This window comes from Protomyctophum bolini (assembly GCF_963924005.1).
Source record: "Protomyctophum bolini genome assembly, chromosome: 11".
Classification (NCBI taxonomy): domain Eukaryota; kingdom Metazoa; phylum Chordata; class Actinopteri; order Myctophiformes; family Myctophidae; genus Protomyctophum; species Protomyctophum bolini.
In genome coordinates, this window is record NC_137872.1 from 2,831,522 (window position 1) to 2,845,091 (window position 13,570).

Consider the following 13,570-nt stretch of genomic DNA (forward strand, 5'->3'; position numbering starts at 1 on the left):
ATTGTTTTTCATTGCAACTTTAATTTATAAGATAACTTTTATAACGTGAAGTAAGTTGTAATTTTGTTTAATATAATTAAGCAGTAGATAGATGGAAGGGGGGGTTTATAGCATTACACATCCAGCCAACTGCTGAGCATGGTAGTGATTATAATGCTCAGACAGACGTGCTACAGTATCATGGCCAACCCTTACATTACACATTACAAATAGCCCAGAATAAGGCAGCTCGCCTTGCCCTGAACTGCAAAACTAGATCCAGTACACTGTTAAATCATCAGAAGCTGTCATGGCTGATGGTGGAGCAGAGATTAGCTGCTACTGCTAGTCTGGCTGGATGTTTTAGGAACATTTGTTCAAATAAAAAACCAAAATGCTTATATAAAAATCACACACGTGTGAACTGAGTGGTGCAATCCCCCCCCCCCCCCCCCCCCCCCCCTCTCTCTCTCTCTCTTTCTGTCTCTCTCTCTCTCTCTCTCTCATTAGAGACACAGCACTACCCCTCTCTCTGTTTCTGGCGCCCCCTACTGGTATAAATAAGTAACATACTCGTGCTCATAGACACACACAGGTACACAGGTACATGGAAATTGCTGGTTATAAAAATATTCATTATACCAGTGATAGACACATACATAATACCAGACATGTTGCAATGGGTCGATTTACAGTGCCTAAGCCAAGAACTGATGCAATGAAGAATACAGTCATGTACAGGGCATCACAGAAATTAAGGGTAAAGGGCATTTTAAGAAAAGACTGAAGGATTTTTATATATATATATGTAATTCTGTTTATGTCAATATACCAGTTAATGTAATCTAGAGTGAATGCACTAACCGTGGTTGTTATGCTTTAATGTAGGCCTATTTCTTTTGTGATATCTGTAATGTTGTTTCTTCAATTTCAATTTGTGTATGTATATTATTCTGTGAGGACCCCAGGAAGAATAGCCATGGTGTAACAGCTAACGGGGATCCTAAATAAACTAAACTAAACTACAGCATCATGGCCAACCCTTACACAAGGAGATAGTGGGGCAATTGAGCAAGAGTTGGAAACAACAGATTCAGAGATGGAGTTGCAATCTATTGGTCTGTCATTTGTGACAGTAGCCACACGTGGAGCCTGAGCCATCTGCTCGCCTCAGTCAACAGACAAAATAACTCAGTCAGGAGAAACAGCTGTGCAATACCGTATGGACTCGGACATATATACTTGCAGTCAGAAACGGCGCATGTTTCAACAAGGAACGCTTCTTACCCTTTTCTGCACAACGAATCCAAAAAGTGAAGAGCTGAAAAGGTTTTACACCAATTCAAATTTAGCAACGTCCAAGAAAATCCCAGTTTAAACGGTTACACGAGCGTTTCAGCGGTTGTTTGTTTGGTCAGCCGCTTCCATGTGTTTATCACGGAAGTCGTGCGTGTGCACTGTGCGCGTGCATGTCATGTCGAGTGAACTGAAGTCAGTTGGAAAAGTTCGACCAGGGGAGGCGCTAAAGCTTTTCAACTTCCTTGAAAAACATGCTAAACAACCGCTGTGACGCTCGTGTAACCGTTTAAAGTTGGATTTTCTTTGGCGATGCTAAATTTGAATTAGTGTAAACCTTTTCTGCCCCTTCACTTTTTGGATTCATTGTGCAGAAAAGCGGAAGAATCGTTCCTTGCGGAAACATGCGCCGTTTCTGAACCGCGGTGGGAGAAGCCCAGGGTGTGACCTCATCTCGGAGCTACAGAATGAGCGTAGTGAGGGCACATATGGGGCTACAGTTGTAGGACTAGTCCAAAAATAACATATAATAGAAGTACATTACAACTAAAACTATATCTTCATGAAGACCGACTACCGATTCCTTTGTTAAAATATAACCTAATGTTTATTTGACATGTTGATGCTGATTCATAATTGGTTATAGTTAGTTTGGTCTTAAAATGCATTGTGTTTTTTTTTTTAATATCAACATATTGTTATTCTTTAAAATACTGTGACATTTTAAATTGAAAGCCATATCACCCATACCTACTAAACAAAATGTCACTCTAGGCACATTAATATGAATCAATACTACACAATTGTCTAAGGGCCGATTCATACTCCTATTTTAGAGCCGAAGAAAAGTCGGTTCGGGCTCTGTAGAGCCTACAATGTGACGTCATTTGGCTCTGTAGAGCCTACAATGTGACGTCATTTGGCTCTGTAGAGAGCCTACAATGTGACGTCATTTGGCTCTGTAGAGCCTACAATGTGACGTCATTTGGCTCTGTAGAGCCTACAATGTGACGTCATTTGGCTCTGTAGAGCCTACAATGTGAGGTCATTTGGCTCTGTAGAGCCTACAATGTGACGTCATTTGGCTCTGTAGAGCCTACAATGTGAGGTCATTTGGCTCTGTAGAGCCTACAATGTGAGGTCATTTGAGGTTTGGGGGGGGGGCGGGTACCGTCCTAAAGTTGTCTCTTCGGTGCTACTGAAAATTTCTGACGAGCCGAAATCATTTCGGCACTAGAGTGCCGAAACAGCGGGACATAGTCGGGCACAGTCGGACACAGTACGGATTACAGTTCACTGAAATGGAAAGTCCTCAACAAACTCCACAAAGGCACTCCAAGCTAGGACAAAGTTTTTTTGGGCTCTGTCCACTCTATACCTTAGTTTTTCCAGAGGCAGGAATGATAGAACTTCTCTTATTTATTTATTTTTTGATCTATGATTGTCCACTGCTTTGTCCCACCACTTTGTTTTTGTTTTGTTTTAGCCTAGGGGGGAGGGGGGAGGGGTCGTATATGTTTGTGTGTTTTGTGTGTTTACTTACATACATGCAATGTATTGTCAAAATGTAATAACGGAAGAAAATGAAGAGTATGAATCGGCCCTATAAAGAAAACAACAATCTTTCCTCTTGGTCCATACTGTATATCTTCATCCATCGCTGCACAGGTTAATTACATAAAGCAATAAAGACACGTAATATGTGAATCATAAAATGCTTTAATGTTCTTTCAAGGCTCGATAAGTAATAATGGCAAAAACCACCACGGTTGGCTTTTGGTCCACAAAAGAAAGTGCTCTTTTTGACGTGACAGAAATGAACCGGTATTCTAATTGAACACAAACATCTCGTGTTGAACAAATCCAGGCAGTGAGATTGACAGACAGACAAGATGCATAGAAACGCATGGCATACAGTATAGCTACAGTAGAAACTGGCACACAGTATATATATATATATATACCAGGCTAACATAAAATAAATAAAACTACAACATTTCAGTGACAACAAATTCGGCATCAACTATATGACGTCATTATGTGGTTCACCGTTACACTATGCTCAATAAATCACACAGATAGGTAACATATTGTTTCTCTAACAATAGAAAATGTTTTTTAGAAAGTTTTTTTTTTTTCTTTTAGCAATTCATGGCTTGAAACCTTTGAAACGAGACTTTTCAAAACAGGACGACAAATTGAACTCGAAACGTGTGGCAGTTGAGGTTGAGGGTAACTCATACTTAGCCCTAGAATGGCTCTTGTTGTTACATACAGTACTGTATGTACAGTATTTCACATACAGAGCCATATAGAACAGTCTGCTTAACTTCTATTCGGGTTGTAAATTGGCGGTTTAAATGTGATAAATGTGCTAAATACACGTTTTGTGCCAGAACTTTCACATGGATATAAAACTAGACTCTAGTTTTATTGCAAACGCAGTGAGCACTTACTATGAGACCTAGCAGATCATGTCTGTGTGTCTGTCTGTGTGTCTGTCCCGATTTTGTGCCCATATATGGAGCTGAGTGATTACGTCACCATGACTCAGCCATAACCATATAAGGAGTCCCCAAAGCAGCTATACGTCCAAAACCCAAATATGTACGAGCTGCGTTCGCTTCCCGCGTTTGCGCGTCTTACTGGTAATAATAATATGGTCCTCTAGTTACTAGAGGACCATATTTCACTCCACGTCTTTGAATAATTTAATGGGCGAGTACAAACGGAGCATTTATCACATTTAGGCCGCCAATTCACAACCCGAATTATAGAAGTTAAGCAGACTGTTCTATGGCTCTGTATGTGAAATACTGTAACATACTGTGTGTAACAACAAGAGCCATTCTAGGGCTAAATCATACTTAGTTGTGCGCCGGTGTTGTGCACTGAGAATAGTCGATCTACAAGCTCACAATGTGTTGCAGAGTGATGTGCTGTTATTTTCAGTGTGCAACACCTACGTGAAAACAAGCATAAATCATGGGTTATTCTCTGTGGAAGTTCAAAACCTTTTTCAGTGCAATGTTTTTTTTTTGGACTATTATTACCCAAAATGTAAAAAGATAGCCATCTCTCATGTAACATAAAAATCTACATAAATCATTGACAAAAATAAATAACATAAATAATCAATAACAAAACGAAAAAAAAGAGAAAATACAGACACGGTTATGCATTTCTCTGAAAATACTTATATTCACTTTTCCATTCACAGTAAAAAATAAATAGGTTTTCAAACATCTATGCTTGGTGTTTTTTGCCTTATTCAATCTCAGTTTCCCTTCACACTTGCTCTTTCTAAAACACTTACTCCAACTTATCTCAAATCCTTCAAAACCCTTACCCTTTCCATCTTATCATAACCGGTTCAACTTCTTGCCTCTCTAAGATCTTTCAACCTAAGAGTTGGAACCCAAAGCAATAATGCATTTAGGAGAACACTGTCGTAGCTAATAATAAGCACAACGTCAAGCCTCATACTCCTATTTTAGAGCTGAATAAAAGTCGGTTCGGCTCTGTAGAGCCTACAATGTGACGTCATTTGAGGTTCGGGGGGGGGGGGGGGGGGGGGTAACGTCCTAAAGTCGACTCTTCGGTGCTACTGAAAATTCTGACGAGCCGCAATCATTTCGGCACTACAGCGCCGAAACAGCGGTAAAATAGGAGTATGAATCGGCCCCTTAGATATCATTTGGGTCCCCAAACCAAAGCCAGTCAAAACGTACTTGCACCAAACACTGTCAGCATGCCGTCACTAAACAACGTCCTTCTCTGAATCTCTTTCCACCACCACGTCAACGTCACATCTCTTCAGCCATGAGTCCCTCCACTACTTGTTCCTTCTTCATTTTGAGTTCGGATCTCACCTCAGCACTCGACGGAAAAAAAAAGTAAAAAAATAAATAAAATATAAATACAAGTGATCAATGTAGGATAAGACAACTCATCTCACCGGTGCTTGTACACCAATCCTGTAGGCTTTAACCCATTCTGACCTGAGATCAGATTCTAAAAATGTCTTCTACATCCTGACAGTTTTCCATTCTGACCCGAGATCAGATTCTAAAAATGTCTTCTACATCCTGACAGTTTTCTGAAAAAGCTATGTTTCTATGTGTCAGTCGTTCTTCGATTTTTCAAAAAATAGCAGACCTACAAGCTCGTAGCGCGCCACTCGGTGGCGCGCTATGAGCTTGTAGATCTGCTATTTTTCAATAGCTAAAGCATATTATGCCCAGAATGGTTAAATCTATTTCGGTTTGATACGTAATCAAGTGTGCAACTACTTGGCTGTACATGTAGGAGGAATAACTTTAATGGTGCTGATACATACCTCTCATTTGACCACCACACATTCTTCTCAACCTAACTTATTATATACTTACGCAAAACCCTTACTTAAAACCGTACTTTACGTTTGAATATTAACTGCATGATCCTATAATGGCCAGTCTCAAGCTCCATAAGCACCATGACAGTCTATATGTGGGGTCCATCTCTAGGAAAGTCTCACGTACTTCCCTACATAAACCTCTGAAACTCTTCTTGGTTCTGATCCGATTCCATTTTAACCTACATATCAATCAAATTAATTTCCCTGCAGTCCAAACAACCAAAGGAATGTGTCTTTTACCCCCACAATTTGACTAATAGTAAAATACTGTGTCTAACAAATGTGACCAGATTTGACAGAGAGACTGCCATCGCGCAAATTCCAGATTTTTCCAGATTTTCACCAGAGGAGAAAAACTATTTTTTTCCCAAAATGAGTTAATAGCACAGGCAGACTCTTCACAAACTAGACTAGATGTCTGAAATTAGTGTCAGATCTGAAATCGACATGTAAATATGAAATAAATGCTTAAACATGTAGCTATAGGTGTAATGTTAGAGACCACAGAAGTGAACCTTTCAAGTCTGTTTTCTCAACTCGCTGTTTCTCTGCAAGACATTACTCTATAAGCCATATCTCCAAAACTGGTGAGTCAAACTGAACAACCAATATGTCCATTTGAAGCTGTGATTCCCTGCTTTCATATGGCATGAAGAAAAGAAAAAGAAAAAAAATCCAATGGCAGTACCTCAGTCAAATTTAGTCACAAATTAACAATAGGTGAAAGGAAATACATTTGAGGTGTGTTTTACTGCGTTTAATCTGTCTCAGGCTTTCCTCCAGCACCTCTTACTCATCTTCATGCACCCCCCCTCCCAAGCCAAACCCCAACACGACCCCGGTAGTCCCATAACCGCTTATATGTCCCATTTTCAAAGATCTACTTTTTTTCCCCTCCCCTTCCCGAACACGGCTAATCTACAAGCTCACAACACGTAACAGCATCACAGTGCGTTGTGGGCTTGTCGATCTGTGCTGAAGTGATGAAAATGAATCCAGTGTGACGACCTCTGACCTGGGCTGGTATACAGTAGGCCTCCTACACGGAGCTGAAGATCTGACCGGACCAGGTCTCGTGTTTCGTCCCGGATTTGAGATGCGTGATCTTGACCTCCACCGCCTGCACCTTAGGTTCTTGGGCGGGACTCGGGACACCTTGTACGTGACCTCGTCCCCTTCCACTGGGACGTACTCCCCCTCGATGCTGAAATAGAAGCAGAAACAAGGTTTTTTGAATGCAATAATAATGCAGGTTTTATTTTTAACCCATTTAGGCCTGACTGGAACAATCTACCTGTCCATATTCGTTCATCTTTCCATTTGTTTAAAACTGTGCTGTCCTCTCATCTTGAGACTGTATATACCTGTTCATGCTTTCACTAATCATCGCTGTAGCAGATCCATGATGCAATGATCCATGTGTTATGTCTACGTTATGTCCATGTTATGTGAAATGTTGTTTTGTTGCAGTTTTTGTTTTGATGTTTTTTGTTTTTTCTTGTTGTTTTTTTCTTGTTTATCTAGGAATTGTATTGTTTTTTTCTTGTTTTGTTTTGTCTGGTTGAATTGTTTGTAAAAAGTGTCTTTATGTATGAAGCGTATTTTGTGAATTGTGAACCCCCTTGAAAACGAGATGGTAATAAAGAATTTCAGACTGATTTAAAAAATGTCTTCAAAATCAGTTTTCTGAGAGACCTTATGTTTCTGTATCAGTGGTGCTCAATATTTCATGTCAAGGACCCCCATAATTATGTAATATGCCTCCGCCCCCCCATCTGAAAATATGTTGTTCCAGGGACCCCCCCCATCTGAAAATATGTTGTTCCAGGGACCCCCCCCCCATCTGAAAATATGTTGTTCCAGGGACCCCCACCCCCAGAAGCAAAGATTTGAGTTAAAATGTCCATCTGTAAAAATATATTCAAAGATTTGAGGCACATTTTCACGATTCTTCAAAAATAGCAGACCTACAAGTTCATAGCGTAGATCTGCTATTTTTCAATAGCTAAAGTATAACATAATGCTTTAATAAATGCAGAAACATTTAAAAAATAAACATGTTTTCACTTCATTATTGTAAAGTGTTGTAAGTTAAAAAAAAGAACCGACTCACTCTGAGATGTGAACAAAGAACCGACTCACTCTGAGGTGTGAACAAAGAACCGACTCACTCTGAGATGTGAACGAAGAACCGACTCACTCTGAGATGTGAACAAAGAACCGACTCACTCTGAGATGTGAACGAAGAACCGACTCACTCTGAGATGTGAACAAAGAACCGACTCACTCTGAGATGTGAACAAAGAACCGACTCACTCTGAGATGTGAACAACGAACCGACTCACTCTGAGATGTGAACAAAGAACCGACTCACTCTGAGATGTGAACAAAGAAGAACCGACTCACTCTGAGATGTGAACGAAGACGTCCTCCCCTCCGTGGGTGGGGCGGAGGAACCCGTGACCCTGTGACCTGGAGAAGTTCTTACACACACCTTTATACGCTGGTCCTGAATGGGCACGCACCGTACTGAGAGAGAGACAGAGAGAGACAGAGAGAGAGAGAGAGAGAGAGAGAGAGAGAGAGAGAGAGAGACAGAGAGAGAGAGAGAGAGAGAGAGAAAGAGAGAGAGAGAGAGAGAGAGACAGAGAGAGACAGAGAGAGAGAGAGAGAGAGAAAGAGAGAGAGAGAGAGAGAGAGAGAGAGAGAGAGAGAGAGAGAGAGAGAGAGAGAGAGAGTGAGAGAGAGAGAGAGAGGGGGGGGGGAAGAGAGAGAGAGACAGAGAGAGAGACACAAAGAGAGTAAGTTACAGAGTATGGATAAATGGTGCATTTATATATAGCGCCTTTATCCAAGGCGCTTTACATAGATTGTGCATTACATTCACCCATTCACACACACACATGCCTTTGTCACAAACCATCTGGACTACTGCAATTCTCTTTTTTCTGGACACCCAAAAAAATCCATCAATCGCCTTCAACTAGTTCAAAACACAGTGGCTAGAGTTTTTATCCCCAAAAAAGTTTGTGTTTTTGCAACAAATGTTTGTTTGTTGATTTTCCCATGTAAGTCGATGGGAATTTTTTATTCACTACTAAATTCATTATTCATTAATAATATGTTAATTTGAAATAAGGGCTTCGTTAAGACCTCCGTAATATTATGGTCGATGCCTGTGTGAAAGCTCAGAGCGATTAGTGAGGAGCTACGACAGTGTTACAGACAGACAGACAGACAGACAGACAGACAGACAGACAGACAGACAGACAGACATTGAGTGAATTATTAGTTAGATGTCTGAAGAATCATATAAAATAAAATATCACTTAAATGACGCTGATATTTTCAGAAGAAATATCACAGCAATGTAATTTTTTCCCCCCATCCTTTTATGCCTGTCACATTGTATGCTGATTGAAGCTGAACGTTTCCACAAAGACAGGAATTAATGAATTGATTAGGAGAGAGCTTTCCCAGTGGCAGAGGAAAGACACAGCGGTCAGACCTCATTGGTCCATACTCCTGCACATGACTCCTCATTGGACCATACTCCTGCACATGACCTCAGACAGAGGACCCCATCAACACGAAGAATGTAACCAGGGAAGTCTAATTTATGCTTTGTTGCATCGCTCGTTGAAAATAACAGATTTCCGGCATGTGACACAAGTGTTACCAAAGTATGGCGTCAATATCACTAGAGGGCGCCAATTCCACAGGTTTGTGTATTTTTTGAGTGTCGCAACCTGCACTTCCTTATAGAGCTGTGTGTGTGTGGCTGGGTGCCTGGCTGGCTGGCTGGGTGCCTGGCTGGGTATGAATGAACACGAAAATAGCATGGTTGTTTTTCACCACCTGTGTGCAACCTAACACACACACAAACACACGCGCACATATTAACTGTATATATGATGATTTTGGGTCTGCCAGTACAGTACAGTGACAGTACAGTAGAGTACAGTAGAGGGTACAGTAGAGGGACCCCCACACGGTAACTCTGTCATTTCACAACCGGACGTGGCGGCCCCCCTGGAACTTGCAGGGACCCCCCGGGGACCCCCACACAGAGTTGCATCACTCACTTCACACAGGTGTGATTTTTTTTATTTGTATTATAATCCCCATAGGGAGATCTTGGATATTATTAATATCCATTATTAATGAACATTACATTAAAATGCAGTGTAAATATACCAGATTTAGCAAGACTTGCTCATTTCCATCTGCAGTCCCCAGACATCAAACATCAAACAATACAAACAGGACTGACATACAGGACACACATACATACAAAATAAATACACCTAAAATAATCATGAATGGTTGCAGCTTTGGTTTTCAAGCAACCATTTTTTCAGATTGTATTTAAAAGAGGAAAATGTAGCACAATCCCTTATATGCAGATATTGTAGATCTGCTATGTTTCAATAGCTAAAGTATGACATAATGCCTTAAAACAACCAAAAGGGGTTGTTCCCGCCACCCATAATGGTTTAAAACGTAGAGTCCTATATACTCACGCAGAGTACGTGCGGTTGCGCTTGGTGGGCAGCGGGCTGGGGAGCTCCCTGGGACGATGGGGGGGCTGCTCGCCCCCCTCGTCCCACACGCGGCTCCCCTCCCTCAGGAAGGGGAAGGAGAGGGACAGGGAGGAGGTGGGGGAGCGCAGGGGGGTCCCCGATGGAGACGCCAGGCTGGGGTCCGCCATCTCTCTCTGGAGGGCAAAAGGAATGAAGTGCAAAACTTTATTTTATTTCTTATAATTTTTATCCCACGATTTTGTAACCCATTTTCACCCCGGTGTCAATCATCTAATGTGATCCTGGGCTCTACACACCCTCCACCAACCTAGTCCCCATATATGGGGGACAAGGGGAGACCAACCTAGTCCCCATATATGGGGGACAAGGGGAGACCAACCTAGTCCCCATATATGGGGGACAAGGGGAGAGCAACGGACTTGAACTCATGCTTCCTTCATGCCTGAGTGTCCAAGTTGCTCCTTTACACCTGACAGGTGGGAGTTTCCCTGGTTGGACGTCGTAGCGCGTGGAAGGAACACGTTATTCCAACCAGTTCCTTTCCCCTCCATCAGGCGCCCCGGCTGATTGAAATATTTATTAGCAGTTTGCAGAATTACAGTATACATTTCAAGCACAAACTCAATACAAAGACTGTTAACTGTCAGTGGACGACCCAATTAAGCATTACACTTGTTTACAACAGGGTCCACCGTGTTCAATTCATCAAAACATTTAGAGACGTACAAATAGACACCCGTCTGGGTTTCCCTGACAGCTGTCACTCACTCACTCACTGCTCCTCACGGGCTGCCGGTGAAGCGCTGACACCGCCGGCTGTCGTTTAGCGTCTCGGGCGGGTCGTGTTTTCCTGCGACCGCCGTCAGAAGGCAACCGATTATACCCACCGGTCACCGGCTCACTGTCGCTGTCACTTCCCAGGCTGTCGGGGGGACTTTGAGCTATGAAAGGGGAGAGAGAACATGGGAAAGGACACATATATTGAAGTAGTACATTTTAGCTTTTTGTCTTTTTTTTCTCCTCCTTGTTTCTCGTTTAGCTAGGTTTTTGTTTTGTTTATTTGTTTTTGTTCGTTTCTTTTTAATTTTTTTATTTTCTGAATGTCATTTGTTTGTTTTGTTTATATGTTGATTGTGATGCATATCCTCATTAGTATTTTGGAATACATTGAGATAAGGATATAGGCACTAATAAGCTATAAGCTTCGGCCTGTGCCTTTTCGATCACCTTAAAAAAGAGAAAAAACTGTTTTGTGTAATGTCTCTCTCTGAAAGATCGAAACAAACTATTCATTCATTCATATATAGGACATGATAACATGCTTTTTTAAACTGATTGGAGTGGTAATAGAAGTGGTAAAAGAAAGCCGGTACATTTGTCTGTGTCCACAAAGTGTCAGCTATCATCAGAGTATCCTCTTTTTTTGTTTTTAGAAACACTGAAAGGAACAGATATTTCCGTTGAATGAATGAATCCCAGGGAAATTCCCCTTTGGCTCATTTGGCAATGATCCAACACAGCATGTGGAAAAAGGAGTGACCGCTTGGTGTCCAGTGTGTAGTCCATGAATGCTAAACACCAGCTCTACGAGCACTGCCCTTCAGTTAAGTGACGCGGACCATGAATGATGATGAGAGTTGTAATTAATTTCTCGTCTTCTAAAATATGAAAGTGGTGAATGAAGGTTTTTAAATGTGATCCACAAACGTTGTTCAAGGGCAAAGAAAGGGAGTCCTTTAAAAAGACCTCATTAATACAGTTTTTTTTTACCCCAACCAGCTGATGTTCATAATCCCACACAACAAGACAATAAACACTGACTGCTCATTGCGACCTCAGGCTATAATAATCGTCATCATCTGAAAATAGGCTATTTAAGAGACAAGACTGTAGTGTATTTAATAGGCTATGTGTGCCACGAGGGCATAGCTTGATAGCTGCACAAGTGGGCCTGAAAGCACTAAAAAAGGAAGGCGAGGCAAGATCGAGGCACAGTATCTTAATTGGGCCCTAAATTATTAGATGGGGTCTGTTTTTCCTTCCTTGGGACCTTGCTACCTTTAACAGTAACACCCACTACTCCTCTGCTACCATCATCATCAAGGTTACACACACGGTGGCATCATGACGTCAGAGCCGCTGCAAAACGCCACTACTGCCAGCACACTGTCTTGAGTCAAGTGGTGTGTTGCTGACGTCACAGTGCGATCCCTGCATTGCCATTGGCTAACGAATTGCCAGAAGACCAAAACATTACATTTTGTGTGTAGTAGGCATGAAATAAAAAAAATCATGTCTGATTTTTGGAGAAAAGGCAACACACTGATGCATATATAAGCGTGACAGCGTGACAGTGTCACACTCACAACACTGTTTATCTCTCCTTTTTAAAGCCCGTGATTCATCATGCTGTGGGCGTGATTCCCAGAACCATCGAGTCTTTCCGTAACATTATAATTTCTCTCAGAATATCATTTAAGGAATCCAAAACAACAACTGGATTTAGCTCTCTCCACTCAACTGCAAATCAACTGATTTAGCACTAGTCGGTGGGCACATTCTGCAAAAGAAATGTGACATCGCTATAGATTAGATTCATCCAACACCGTCTGTCTGTCATTCATTCATCATTCAGTCACGATGATCTGTATGCAAGCATGCAGTCGGAACAAATTCAGCCCAAACAATAGCCATGGCTGATGGCATGCCACGGATGGATACTTGCTGCTTCCCCCCCTGCCCAAACATTAAATGTTTACTTACTTCGGCTGCAGTTCGGCGCGCGTTTTGTCGATTGAGAGATGGAGTGTGTGTTCTCTGTGGTGTCGCTGCGAGTTATATAATAATGTGCAATTAAATAAATAAATCCACTAAATCCGCGTAGACGAACGGAATACCCGGGTGGTGTGTGAGGCTGCGCAGCTGGCGGAGATTCCAATGGCGTGATGACACAATCTGTGTGTCAGAGATCGAGGAGAGAGACAGAGAGAGAGAGGGAGGGGGAGAGTGTGTGTGTGTGTGTGTGTGTGTGTGTGTGTGTGTGTGTGTGTGAGAGAGAGAGAGAGAGAGATGTCAATACAATAAATTGCTATTCAAATGTATCTTTGCAGTTTGCATGGATTTGTGTGTGTATGTGTGTGTGTGTGTGAGAGAGAGAGCGAGATAATGTTTTGTGTTTTGTGTTCGTGTGTTCACAGCAAACAAAGCCTACTTTACACAACACACACTTCACTGAAACTGGCCTGTTTAACAAACAAGATACCATTAAAGACCTGAGGCCGATAACACAAATGTTGTCTTCTAAGGGTTAGGCCTATATCTAAAGTTCTAAACATCTACCCTTATTTCAGGA

The 13,570-nt window shown here is 41.7% G+C and overlaps 1 protein-coding gene across 1 annotated transcript; it reads right to left on the reverse strand.

The window, feature by feature from the left end:
* Positions 1-6,590: 6,590 nt before the first annotated feature.
* Positions 6,591-13,120, reverse strand: csdc2b (cold shock domain containing C2, RNA binding b). The gene is given in 6 exon segments (XM_080775445.1): positions 6,591-6,805; positions 6,808-6,878; positions 8,081-8,203; positions 10,198-10,391; positions 10,987-11,159; positions 12,982-13,120. Coding segments are annotated over 4 exon segments (474 nt in total). The 5' UTR covers positions 10,386-10,391; positions 10,987-11,159; positions 12,982-13,120; the 3' UTR covers positions 6,591-6,713.
* Between the last annotated feature and the right edge of the window lie 450 nt (positions 13,121-13,570).